The sequence below is a fragment of the Octodon degus genome, unplaced genomic scaffold (genome assembly GCF_000260255.1).
Source record: "Octodon degus isolate 3935 unplaced genomic scaffold, OctDeg1.0 scaffold00107, whole genome shotgun sequence".
Taxonomy (NCBI): domain Eukaryota; kingdom Metazoa; phylum Chordata; class Mammalia; order Rodentia; family Octodontidae; genus Octodon; species Octodon degus.
The window spans coordinates 6,790,896-6,804,129 of record NW_004524683.1 but is presented as its reverse complement, the minus strand read 5'-3'; the positions used below and the strand labels follow the sequence as shown (position 1 = coordinate 6,804,129).

At 40.1% G+C, this 13,234-nt stretch overlaps 1 protein-coding gene across 2 annotated transcripts in view; it reads left to right on the top strand.

Annotated features, from left to right (window-relative positions):
* LOC101588655 (cytochrome P450 4X1-like) overlaps nt 1-13,234 on the top strand; it is a 25,313-nt gene that overhangs the window by 911 nt on the left and 11,168 nt on the right. Inside the window, exons 2-7 of one of the 2 annotated variants that reach the window (XM_004639228.2) lie at nt 4,687-4,828; nt 5,925-5,969; nt 7,983-8,110; nt 11,397-11,524; nt 11,608-11,762; nt 12,471-12,574. In XM_004639228.2, coding sequence (XP_004639285.1) covers nt 4,687-4,828; nt 5,925-5,969; nt 7,983-8,110; nt 11,397-11,524; nt 11,608-11,762; nt 12,471-12,574 — 702 coding nt within the window. The remainder of the gene's footprint in view (nt 1-4,686; nt 4,829-5,924; nt 5,970-7,982; nt 8,111-11,396; nt 11,525-11,607; nt 11,763-12,470; nt 12,575-13,234) is intronic. The other variant, XM_023724129.1, reaches the window with a different exon arrangement.

Sequence of the window (13,234 nt, the reverse complement as noted above, 5' to 3'; positions counted from 1 at the left end):
GTGATAGGTACTAAGTAGCATTACAAAGGGTGGATTTCTACCCGCCAGGGGCCGGCCCAGGCAGTTGCAGTGTTAGAAAACAAGGAGGGACTGAAAATAAGGGAGGGAGTGCTAAAGCTATTCTTGGAAGATTCCTAAGGAAGAGAAAAACCCTCTCGAAGGGCTGTGGGGAATCTTAAAGGGTGGATGGGCCTGAGAGGGTGTTCTCGACAGAGCTCCGGCAGGAACTACAGTGCATTTATTAATTTAGTAATTTCAGATGTCCGTGTATGAACTTATGACCGGCAATACTTGCCCTTCAACTGTCTCAAGAGTTCCTAGCACTTTTATTTAAATAGAATAATTAGTATTTATTATTTGTGTAAATGCTTTTTACTGCATGGTCCCCACCGATTTTGTCCCTTTACAGAATTTGCTGTCCCAAGGCGTTGCTATCTATTTTCCAGTTGCTTCGTTTTCAGTGTCTATCACTGTTTCGTTCACCAAGTGGCTATAACAGATCTATTACGCATCTCAGTAGTATTCCCAAACATTCAAACATGTCAATCAGTCACTCTATACCTGCTCTGGAAAAGTTTCTTTGCTATTGTCTGCCACATCCTTACCAATAGCTATTACAACTATCCTGGAAGATGTGAAGTTGTATCTTATTATAGAGTTGATTTGCATTTCCCTGGTGACTAGTGATACTGAACATCCTTTCATATTCTTTTTTTGCCATTTGGATATCCGCCTTGGAAAATAGTCTATTCAGACCATTTGCCAGTTTTTTGTTGTGTTACATTCTTTTAGCATTGATTTTCAAGAGGGTTTCTAAAAACGTATTCTGGGTATAAGTCTCCTGTCTGATATATGATTTGCAAACATACTTTTCCATTCTGTGAGATGTATTTTAATTTTCTTGCCAGTGTCCTGTAGAGAACAAAAGTTTCTAATGTTAATGGAGACCTATATATCTATCTGTGCTATTCTCACAAATCTCCTCAAGGTGCTAGAGGAGGGTACATTTGTAGATCATTTTACTGTGGCAGATTAGGTTGGACATAACAAATCCATTTCCCTAACCCTCTGAATCCTTTCATCAACAGTAAGTCCTGGAGTATCAAGCATCTCTGATTCATTCACAGTGGGCCATCTTTTAATCCATATTTCTGCAAACCAACCCAATAAACTATTAACACCTTTCTTTATTCTGTGAGCCACAACATTAAATTCAGGAACTCTGTTGGGCCCATATCAACAAACTGATACAGGTATGTTTTAACCACTGTTTTCCCACACCCATAAAATCCATGCCCACACTTGCTCATCAAGCCTCTACTTATAAGAGTTAGAAAACTCAAGAAGCTCTTTGGGAGAATAGAGGACCTACTCATGGGTCACACTATGTACCTCACCTTTAGGAGTCTTCTGCGATTTGCACCTGATTATAGACCTAGAGCCAAAAGTGCGTGGTGGAGTGGGGCCTGAGGAGTATCAGCATTACCTAGTTGGTAAACACAGGATTAGTTTTTGCAAGTATACTAGAAGTGGTCAACACCACATGGCATGGGGATAGGGTGGAGATGCCTTCACCATGGTGGGTGGAGAAATCTCTTCCTCTGGCAGAATAATCTTACTAGAGTTTGGGAACTCAACATCCTCAGCCTTATCAGTATCCTCTCAAACATCTCCATCCCAGTTTGTGGAATTCCATTCTGACCAATGCCCTCACCTTTATGTCAGATACCCTTCAAGACTAAGCATTAAACTTATGCTGTATTTCAGCCAGTTGAATTAAGAAGGCCTGTATTTGGGTTTCTATTATCTTAGTCCTACAGTTAAAGGAGAAGAAATTCTCTTTTAGGGCACACTCAGAAAATTCTAAATTTTTTGTGTGCCTGGAACTAGAAAGTTGAATCTTTTGAGCTCCTTATTTTCCTATTTTGAACTCATTGCTTTCCTTATTGTTCTAGAAATGCTAAGAACAACTAGCAAGCATCATTACATTTCCCACTCTGCCAAAAATATTCAGAAGTTCCATATACGGAGTCACTAAATTCCTTTACATTTCACAGATGGTGAATGGGGATGATCAAATGGATCTATATTGCATATTACTTTAAATAGTTCACACCAACAACTCCTAGTATTCCTCAGAGTATTAGGAGAGACTATGGTATCTTTAAGTTTCATCAAATTAGAGAGCCAACTCTAGGAATCTCCAAAAGCCATTAAAGAATTTCATCTTTACAATTGTGTTTCTCTAAAGCCACCCTGCTTCTGGTATCAAAATCTGTATTAGTCAATGCTTAGTGGAGAAACTGACTTAGTGCAAGATATACAAATGAGTAAGAATTTACAAGATTGGCCTACAATGCCCACCCGCAGAGTCAGATATGGAAGAAGCAAAGGGCCTGTCTGTGTGCTAAAGATCCAAAGGATCCAGTCAAAGGCCTGGAGTTCACTGCAGTATCAAGTGCGAGTCGGTATCAGGAGGCCAAAGGGTCTGTGACGGAAGCCAGGAGATGATATCTGAGATGAAAGTGAAGACTGGAACTCCTTTGTAGAAACAGAAGCAAGCCTTCCTTCTTCCTTTCCCTTTTATACCATTTAGGCTGCAAACCCATTGGTTGCTGTCATTCATGCCCAGTAATCCCAGAAAATCTTCAATCAGTCCCCTCATATACACCCAGAACTATGCAGAACCAATTTAGTTGAGCGTTTCTTACTCAAAGTGACACAATTAGTTGACTATCATAGTGAACCTTCTCTAATAGTGAGCTCTGGGGTGCTATCTCAAAGCAAACTTTTTCACTTTTGCAATTCCAAATGTGCAACAGGTGGGATGTTTTTGGTTCCTCACATTCTCTGAAGGCATTTTTTTCCTATTGTGCTGTTTTAAAGTACTCATTTTCCTTTTCATTTTAATCTTTTCAACAACCAAGCTGTCCTCTTTCCTATCTATGCACATCTCCAGTTTACCAGAGCTCCCTCCTGGCCAAATTCAAAAATTTTTAAATCATTCCTCTGGGCCATTTGTTCTTGAATCACAATGTAGAGCTGGCTGAAAGTCCTCAACAGTGCCCAAGCCACAGCCTGAATGTTTGGCTGCCTTGAATTTTCCTCTGTCAGATTACTCTGCTGCATTTCATCTGAGTCTCCTGCAAAGACTTACGATGTGAGCAAAACCTAGACAAATTTTTTTGCCAAAGTATAAAACACATGACCTGGAGTCTAACTGCTAATGGAGTCCTTCTTCCTAGCTGATTCCACTGTAGGAATGGAGAAAATATAAATCAAATAATTACAAGATCCACAATAGCTTTCTAACTTTTATCTGGACCAAAGTGACTAACAGTATACACAAATGCATTGATGTGGTGGTGGTGGTGGTGGGGTCTATGACAACTTTTGATCTAAATAAACACTTTTTTTTTTTTTTTAGGAACCGGGGATTGAACTCAGGCCCTTGTGTTTGCCGAGCAAGCGCTTATTCTACTGAGCTATCTCCCCGGCCCCCTACTTTTCCTATTAGGTTATAATTTCCATGAAGGCAAAGATCTTGATTTTTCTGTTTGTCTCTGTATCTCTATAAATACTTGTTGATGGTTCATGAATAAATACTCATATTGTTAGATGCCATTATGGATAACAGCGGGCATTTTGCTACTGGCTCAACTATGAGAATATTAGCAAAAATAAAATAGATGGCATCAATTTAAGAGCTAGGTTTCAACAGTCTCAATCTTTTTGTGGTCTTATACTATCCAGAGAATGCTTTATGGGTTCGTGTGACTAACTGATAATGCAAGGGATTAGAAAGCAGGGCTTACCACCTCTTCTGAACATCAGAACAGTGCCAGACTTAAGGCTGCTTTGCAGAGGGGGTGCCCCACAGTCGAGCTCAAGTGTACTTACATAGGCACCCCCACGCATGCGCATGCAGCTGCCTCCCACTTAACACAAGAAACACATACAAATCAATCTTGTTTTCAGTAATTTATAGGAACTATTTAAATGTGCTTTCAGTAATCTTCTGATAAAAGCAGAAAGTTCTTCACTGATGGTGGTAGTATTTGCACTGTGCTTTATAAATGTTGGAAGCTGTCAGTTTGGCATATGAGTTTGCTTCAAGCTTCACAGACTTGTATAAATAAACCTTCTACTGCTCTAGGCAGAAGTAATCAACTTCCTTTGTAGGTAGAGTTGGCAAGGTTTCTTAGAACAAAGTGTTTGCTATGAAGTCATGAAAAAGAAACACTGATGGCTTTTAGAAGAAAAGAGAAAAGGGATGGTAAGATGGGTGGCAGCCCTGCTCTACTTTCAACAGCTTCTTTATAAGAAAGAAATCTGCAGTCTGCAGACCCAGCCCCTTTCTAGGTGTGTGATGCTGACAATTGAGGCAGAGAGTAATACTCAGCTCAATTAACCTTCTTTAGCGAAAGCATCATGATACACATCATTTGGCAGTGGCTTGGCTGGGGTTACAGCATATATTTAGATTGAACAAACAGATATGCTAACGTTTTCTAGGACATTATCCCCCAAGCTTATAAATCCTCAAAAAAGTATGTTCATCCACTTCCAGCAAAAGGGGTCAGACACCTCTGCTACATGGTCTTGTGCAGGCCCTGAACTCCACTAGTCTATAAGACAAGTCCGGATTAGCTGATTCTCAAACTTCCTTTACTTTTTTCTCTGCAGCTTCTTCAGGAAGATAAAATGGAGAAACTGGAAGAGATTGTTGAAAAATACCCTTGTGCCTTTCCTTGCTGGGTTGGACCCTTTCAAGCATTTTTCTTTATCTATGACCCAGACTATGCACAGACACTTCTGAACAGAACAGGTAAGAAAAGGGACAAATCCTGGGGACCTATCCCTCCTAGGAGTGAGACTCACATGTCCCTCAGGGAGCATCTGAAGCTAAGATTAGTATGGGCTTAACAGATCTGGGAGTGAGAGAGGAGGCAGCACCCCTCTCCCAGTCCATGGCTTTCCCGTGCCCTCCGAAGTCCCTCGTCTATTCCCAGTTCCAGGGCCCTCTGATGGCTGGCTGGCTTTAGCACACTGGCCAGGGACTAATTTTGCCTCTTGGTTTTGTGATTTTATGCCAGCCACTGTCCACCTTACTGTATCTTGAACACAGTCTCTAGAGAATGTCAAATGTAGCTCTGCCTCTGCTGGTTCAGTAGTTAACCTTGGATGCTCAAGCGTTCTCTCTCCAGTCCAGCCTCTTGACTAATGACCCAAAATGTGTCTTCCTTTTCTGTGTGTTTCTCAGCTATGTTCTCTTTGGGGCATGAGTCATCTGCCTCCCCATGAAATCCTTTTTTCCAGACCAACATAATCTTATAGAATAAAGCTGAAGTGGCCAATTTTTGCTCTGTCAGTTTTTTTTTAAATGTCTTGTATTCTCATCTTCTTTGTGCTTCACATCCCCATCCTTAATAAGTCCTAAAAATAGGCCTCTCCTGGAAGGTCTCCATGTTTCCAGCCCTACTCTGATTTGCCCCAAGTTTACCTGGCAAGGATAAGAGCTGTTAGGGTTACAAGAACCAAGAGGCATTTGGTCCTCACTGTTTGGTGTCTTCCAGCACAGCCTTACAGTCCATTTACCTTCCAAAAAGAATATATGCTGTCCCAACTCCTGGTCTAGAAATGTGGTGACCCTCAGCAATCATTTTTCTGTTAGAGGAAGTGCAAACAAGTAGGAGATCTGGGTGTTGGTAGATACCTCCCTCCTGCAGCTTGAAGTTCTTTGGTATTAGACCAAGACTTGGGGTCCTACCTGGTCTCCAAGGGCTACAGGAAGTAACCAAGGGCTTCCTTTTGCTCACTATCCATGGTGAGTGCTAGCAAATGAAGAAAACTTTCCCTGACTTGAACTGGTAATGAGTGCTGTCTCTAACACTGTCTTTTGTTTCCTATGCTTGTCTCTGAAGACCCCAAGTCCCAGTACCCGTACAAGTTCATGACTCCATGTGTAGGTATGTATGCACCAGTGAAATGTGCAATGCACTTCCCCTAGAACAACATTTAAAAGAGACTCAAAATGTATCCTTCTTTAGGCCAAAGTACTACTCCAGTATGGATAAGTACCTTATTTTCTTTAGCTAATCATCAGTTGATGGATATATAGACTGTTTCCAAGATTTAGCTACTATGAGTTGTACTGTTATTTATTTATGGGAAAATAGATGAACCACAAGACCATGAAGTTAAGTGAAGTAAATCAGACACACAAGCTTAAATAACTACATAATCTTTCTTATGTGAGACACCTAAAATACATATAAATTTAAAAGTTAAACAAAGGCTAGGCCATGCAGTGCACGCCTGTGAGCCCAGCCCTTGGGAGGCAGAGACAGGAGAATCACTGCAAATTTGAGGCCAGCCAGGGATACATAGTGTAGCCAAGGCCAGATTTATTTAAATTTATTTTTATAAATTAAAAAAATAGGCAATAGGAAATGGAGAGAGATATTTTGCAGAAAGGAGATCTAGAGACAGGAGGAGATGTGGGAAAGGGGAATAAAAAGAATTAAGATATCTTAAGTATATTTATCTACTTCCTAAGAGAAACGTAAACACTATGTATGTACTAATAAGAAATCATTTAAAAACACAAAACTTAGGCTTGGAATATTTGCACAGCACCTGCCTGGCAAGCACAAGGTCCTGAGTTCAATTCCTGGTACAAAAAAATAAATAAATAAATATTTTTTAAAAACCTTTAAAACATAGTGAGAAAGAGAGATGCAAATCTAAACTCCAACATTAAAAGTAGAGTGAGGTAGATCTCTACAGAGAGTTATCTGGTGTGATGCCAAATAGGAGCTCAAAGGTCAGCACTTTCTGGGAAGTTTCTTCATTTGTTTCTCTTCCAGCCTCATTTTAAAGGTAGCATATGTATGAATCCATCCCTTCTCTTTCTGTGTAATTATAGCCTTGCCAACCCCAATCTGTTTTTATCCTTTCCTCTCTCTTGTTGTTTTCCTTTCTTTTTGTTTTCTGGTTGCCATAAGCAATTCAGTGAAATCGTGCTCTAAAGTACAATTTGACAATATTTTTAGAGCAGGTAGATTAAGCTCTTTTGTCATATATCGGTATGTACATTAAAGCAGAAAAGGATTAAATCAAAGGCTTTGAATGCAAAGCCAGTCTATATCTTGTCTACCACCTGCATAGACTGGTTGAGTGTGACTCTAGGGGAGTAGCTTAATCTCCCTGTATCTCAGTTTCTCCTTCTCTGAAAATGAAGTGAGAGTCAGTGTTATGGGTGTCGTGAGGATTAAATGAAAGACATATTTTTAGTACTTAGCATAATGGCTGGTGTTGTACCAAGTGCTAGCTCCAGAGCATGCGTCGTGAGCCTAATGTTCGGTGTAATTCAAACTTTAAAGTCTTTTTGAAGCCAGATCCTTAACAATCACTCTAAAAATGGAAGACTGTGATGTATTAGCCTCCGTAAATGTTTCCAATGTTGTGTTATTCATGGACCAGGGCTCAAGGAAGAGCTGTGCACAGAATGATATCCTTGCCTAGTTCCTGGTGAATTTGTGTTCACAAGATAATTATGGATTGGCTTGCAGACAAAGGACCTGAGGATTTGTCACATTTCTACCAGCTAGAGAGGGGCTCAATTTGGAACCGTATGTATTTTCATTTAATCTACACAACACAGTGGGGTAGGTAGGTATTATACTCCATTGTTGAGAAAACTCAGCTCAGGAAGGTTAAGTAACTTCCTTAATTACTACAGAGGTAGTAGCTGGTCTTTTGGGGGTATGCACTTACAGACTTTGAAATTCTCTTTCACAATGTTCAATACATTTCATCCCAGATGCAAATATTAAAACTCACCACCATTTGAATCCATAATCACCACTTTGATATTCCACCACTTCGTGAGTGCCTGTGGGTCATGGTCACTCGATGCTGTGTCTCTTCTCTCCTTTTCTAATAAAATGGCATGAGGTTCTGTGTCCTTGTCTCTGAAGGAAAAGGACTCCTGAATCTAGATGGGCCCAAATGGTTCCAGCACCGTCGCCTGGTAACTCCTGGATTACAGTGTGATATCCTGAAGACGTATGTTGAGGTGATGACCCATTCTGTGAACACAATGCTGGTAAGTGAGTTGGGGGAGTGCAGCACTGGTGTATGGGTGTTGGACTGAGTTCAGTCCAACAGGAACCAAATTAAGTTTACATTTAGCGGGTGGTGAAAAACAAAAGTTTATTTCTAGAAATAATATACAATTACCTGTTGGGTGATAGAGGTCTATGCCAGTCTTTGCTAGGTTCTTTGTTTTTGGGGTTTTTTTTTTTTCATAATTTTATTGAGAAACAAATAGCAATGAGACAGTTTCAAACCAAATTGGTAGGACAGTTTCAATAATTAACACATTGCATACATTCTTCCTAGTGGTTAATTGCTGTACAAGATGCGGACTTGATATCCTATTTACAAACACCATTAGAACAAATCCCTCTATTCATTAAGAGAATGTAACTATATATCTATCCTAACCACTTTGAATACACAGATACAAAATAGACATTCATCTATATCCCCTTTTTTTTGTTAAGTTCCATCATTTAAATATTATAGGTGTGTAAACTCAGCAAAATATTCTAAAAGATCCAGTAGTCCATAATAGTATTGGGTCTTCTGCTTCACTGGCAATGTCAGAAATTGTTGACCTGAGTCCCCTACAGCTCAACATAACACCATGGTTTTACTTCTTATACTTCGTTTTTATACTTTTCTGCTGGATGGTTAAGACCAAGGGTTGGAACAAAAGTTGTATCTTTTGGGTCTGATAAGGTCAGTGAAATCCCCTCAGGATTTATCCTGAGATCCTGTACCTCAGATTGTAGAACCTTTGTCAGTGTTAGCCATGTGGATGAGTCATGGCCATTGCTTGGCCAGTGTGCTCTTTGTGAAAGCCTGAGAGAATGTTTTCTCTCCATGTGACTCTCCTTAGGCTCACTCTACATCATCGATCACTTTCCTCTTTGGCCTCATAATCTCCTTGATCAGAAAATTTGGGACACTATTTGCTAGGTTCTTTGGGTGGTTAAAAGAATGAGAAGCTCTGGTCCCTTGCCTTGGACATTGTCTGAAAGTGTATGGCAGTAGCCCATATTCCAAGTGGTGGTATTCAAGCAATAAGTCCTATAAGTAACTGATAAGGAAGCCAAGAGCAGCTATAGTAGCCTCAGTTTGCAGAGGAGACTTGGATTTACCATGAAAAATAAGATAGGCATAAATGAATAGGTAAAGTGGATGAAAGAATTCTAAGAAGAGTAAATCTGCCTGACCAAAAGTGCAAAGGTTGGAAGGAATTTGTCCAATCGTCAATAAAGGATTGGGCAAAGAATAAATATCCCTATTAATGTCACAGATGTTTCCTCTTATAGGAGGTGAAGAGTCATCAGGAGGTCACCTGCACTTTCCAAAGGGGCAGGAGAGTGTTGCCGAAGAACGTTTCTGTAGGCAGTTTCTGATTTATAAATAAAGTCTTTTCCTAAGCTTTACCTTTATAATGGTTTTAATTGTAAAATTGTGTTTCTTATAAAATCAGACCATAAAGGCATTGGTACAGTTTCTTCATAAACTCTTTCCTAAGAAATCATTGGTACCAGCACACTAGTAGGTTCTCAACCAAGCTCATAAAAGTAGATTTAACCCGAAGCCTGTCGAGTTCATGCTGAAAAGATCAGTGTGAGTTCTTGAAGAAGAGACCCAGAGGGCACCCAGAACAGGCTCGGAGGTCTTCCCTCCAGGTCTGGTGCTGCTATGCATTCTGCACAATTTCAAATCTGCCAGTGGCTGTGTCTGAGCCTCCTTTCCTAGGAGCCATTTCTGTCCTAACATCTCAGCCTACGTTACACTGAGCTCCTCATACTCTTATCTCTCCATTGAATGTTTCCAGAATGCTTCCCACTCCAAAGCTTGCCCTTCTCACTTCGTCTAAACTCACCATTTGTATTCCTCAGTGTCTGCTGTGTACATTTGTTGAAATGACACACAAGGATGCATTAGTGTGTACAACTGGATATACGTGAATCACAAATATGTTTTTGGAACAGGGTCTCACTATGTAGTGTATGTTGGCCTTGAGCTTGCTTATGTAGCCCAAGATGACCTCAAACTCACAATCCTCCTGCCTTAGCCCCCCAAGTGTTGAGATTACAGGCATATGCTGCCACACCTGGCCCCAAAATATTTTTTTAAATGCCTAATTCAGGGGCCAGGGAGATGGCTCAGTAGAATAAGTGCTTCCCTGGCAAGTGCAAGGGCCTGAGTTCAATCCCCAGTTCAAAAAAAAAAAAAAAAGCCTGATTCAGATGCAAGCTATCTAACTAAATGACTGACATTTAGGTAAATGCTTCCTAAATTCTCTATGCCTTTTGCTAAGTCTCCAAGTCCTTAGGATCTAGATAAGTGCTCAACAAATATAGTTAGAACTGAACATACACATTCAACTGATTTGCAGCTTTATACAGAGAATGCTCAAGGTAGCAAACACTGAAAACTTTATACCTGTTTAGAAAAGTCAGGCAAAGAATTTAGGGTGGTGTGAGTGAGTCTCTTTCTATGGTGAAGTTGGGTGGGCACAAGATTCAATTGGCTAGGAGCCACTGAGAGCAACTTCCCTTCCAAGATTTGCTTTGTCCTCAGTTTGTAAACCTGGAATATTTTTTAAAATGTTCCCAGTTCTATTTCAAGTGTAATTACAGTGTTTGAGCACAGCAGCAGAGTACAATTGCACCAAAAATAACATCAAGAATCAACAAACAGTGGGCTGGGGAGATAGCTCAGTGGCTTAGGCACTTGCCTGGCAAATGTGAGGTCCAGAGTTTGATCCCCAGTATACAAAAAAAAAAAAAAAAAAAAAAAAGAATTAAAAAATGGGATCATATTAAGCTAAAAAGCTTCTGCTCAGTAAAGAAAACAGCTAACAGAATGGAGAGACAACCTACAGAATGAGAGAAAAAACATTGCCAGCTGTTCTTCAGGGGACTAATATCTAGAATATATAAAGAACTCAAAGTGGTGGGGTATCCTGCAAGTTGGGTATTGAAGATGGAGGAAGCCCTGAGGAAACCTCTCATAACTATGGGGCTTGTACTGGGATGACTGGCTTTCTGGAACTCTGTTCTATTTGGAAGCTGAGTTATGGTAACCATCTAAAGGCCATTCACCAGGATATGTCCTCACTCAGCTGGGAGCATGTTTCCCTGTCTTGTGCCCAAAGTGAGCACACGGCTCAGTCCCTCTCTGATGTGCAGTTCCTGCGGGCTAGGGTCGTGTGCCTTCGATCCTAAAGAAAGTGTCGTGGAGGAGCACACACTTGCGGGTAGTTTCATAATGATGATGATAATGCTGATCTTTCCCTCCTTTGCCAGGCTAAGTGGGAGGAGATCTGTGGCACTCAGGACACAACTGTGGAGGTGTACGAGCACATCAGCTTGATGGCCCTGGACATCATCATGCACTGCGCATTCAGCCAAGAGACCAACTGCCAGATAAGTGGGTCAGTCACAAGAAAGAGAAAATCAAAATCAAATTGTTTGCAATACCTAATTATTAACACATTGTCCCAATTTGCCTTTCTAGCATCTATGGTCCTTATTTGAAAGCAACATCTGAACTCAGCAAAATCATATTTTATCGCTTGTACAACTTCTGGCATCACCATGACTTAATTTTTAAATTCAGCCCTATGGGCCGCCGCTTCCAGGAGTTGAGCCAAGTGCTACATCAATACACAGGTAAATATGCATGTATTTCTCAAGTTTGGGTTGCCCAAACCCATACACTGTGATGATTGTTTTATACCTATCTAGAGGCATAACCTCACTGTGAACACAAAAATATTCTTGCTCTTAGTGAAGTTCTATAATGCTCCAATGAAATACAACTTGAGTCCTTGTCTGATAGTTTAAACTGGATATTTATTGAAATTGGTCATTCTGTTCCATCTTTTCCAGGCATAGGATAGACCTTTTTATTGCACAAATTTAAATTTTTCCTAATTCAACAAACTTCTTTGGATTATGGTTTTATTAATTTCATTCCATATTTGTGTTTACTTTTTCATCTCAGATCCTTCAATTGTACGTTTTTTGACCTGAATTCACTTTTGTTTGATAGTTTCCATAAAGATAAGACTTCAAGCTAAAGAAGAAAAGAATGATTGATCCCTTGCATCTAAACTTAAAACATTATCTTAATTATACCACTTAGTTACTGATATAAACTATGGTTTGAATCTGTTGTGTTTATCTGGGGTTTTGATCAAATGTTGTCCATTTGATGGAAAAATAAACCATTATGTGAAAATTAAATCTATATGTAATATACCCACTCTGTCCTCTGAAAAGGAGTAAAATTTGGGGCTTTATATGGCCTCTCACTGGCTTTATAATTTATTTATCTTTATTATCACTTTGGTAATATGGAATTATTATTCCACCCAGAAAAAGTAATCCAGGACAGAAAGAAATCCCTGAAGTCTGAAATGAAACAGGATACCACTCAGAAGAAATGCCAGGATCTTCTGGATATTATCCTTGCTGCCCAGGTAAATCTTCCAAATAGCTGTACTTGCTCAAACAACCAGTTATGAAGGTGAACACATGGTAAGTGGAGAAGGGTGGGGAGACAAAAGCAAAACTGATAAACTAAATCTAGCATTACAGTGCTTGAATTGAAGTTTGTGGTAAAGAGAATTTTACAATTCTGTTAAATTGATTCCTTGGCAGGATTTGGAAATTATAATATAGATTCATGTTTAGGGAATCACATAAAACAAATCACATGGAGCTGGAGAGATACCTCAGTGGTATAAAGTGCCTGCTTAGGCAAGTGAAGGGACCACAGTTCTATCCCTGGCACCACATGCTATGCCAGCAGCACCCCCACGTCGGGCTGAGCCAGTCACAAAAAAAAATAAATAAGTAAAACACATGAACAAGCATGTACAATGAGGAGGAGGTGGTGCTGAAAAATCTGGATAAAATAGAATTTGAAGTACATTTCCGTGGCCTGATGTCTGCTTCTTATCTAATGTGGGTTCTCATATGTGCTGCAAGCAAAGTCTGGCTCCTATTATATGTTTGTGGAACTGAATTAAAATAGAAGCCATTGGGCTGGTGAGATGGCTCAGTGGTCTAAAGCACCTACTTGGAACAAGCTTGGCAAAGCACAGGGACCGCGGTTCGATCCCCCAGTACCATATGCC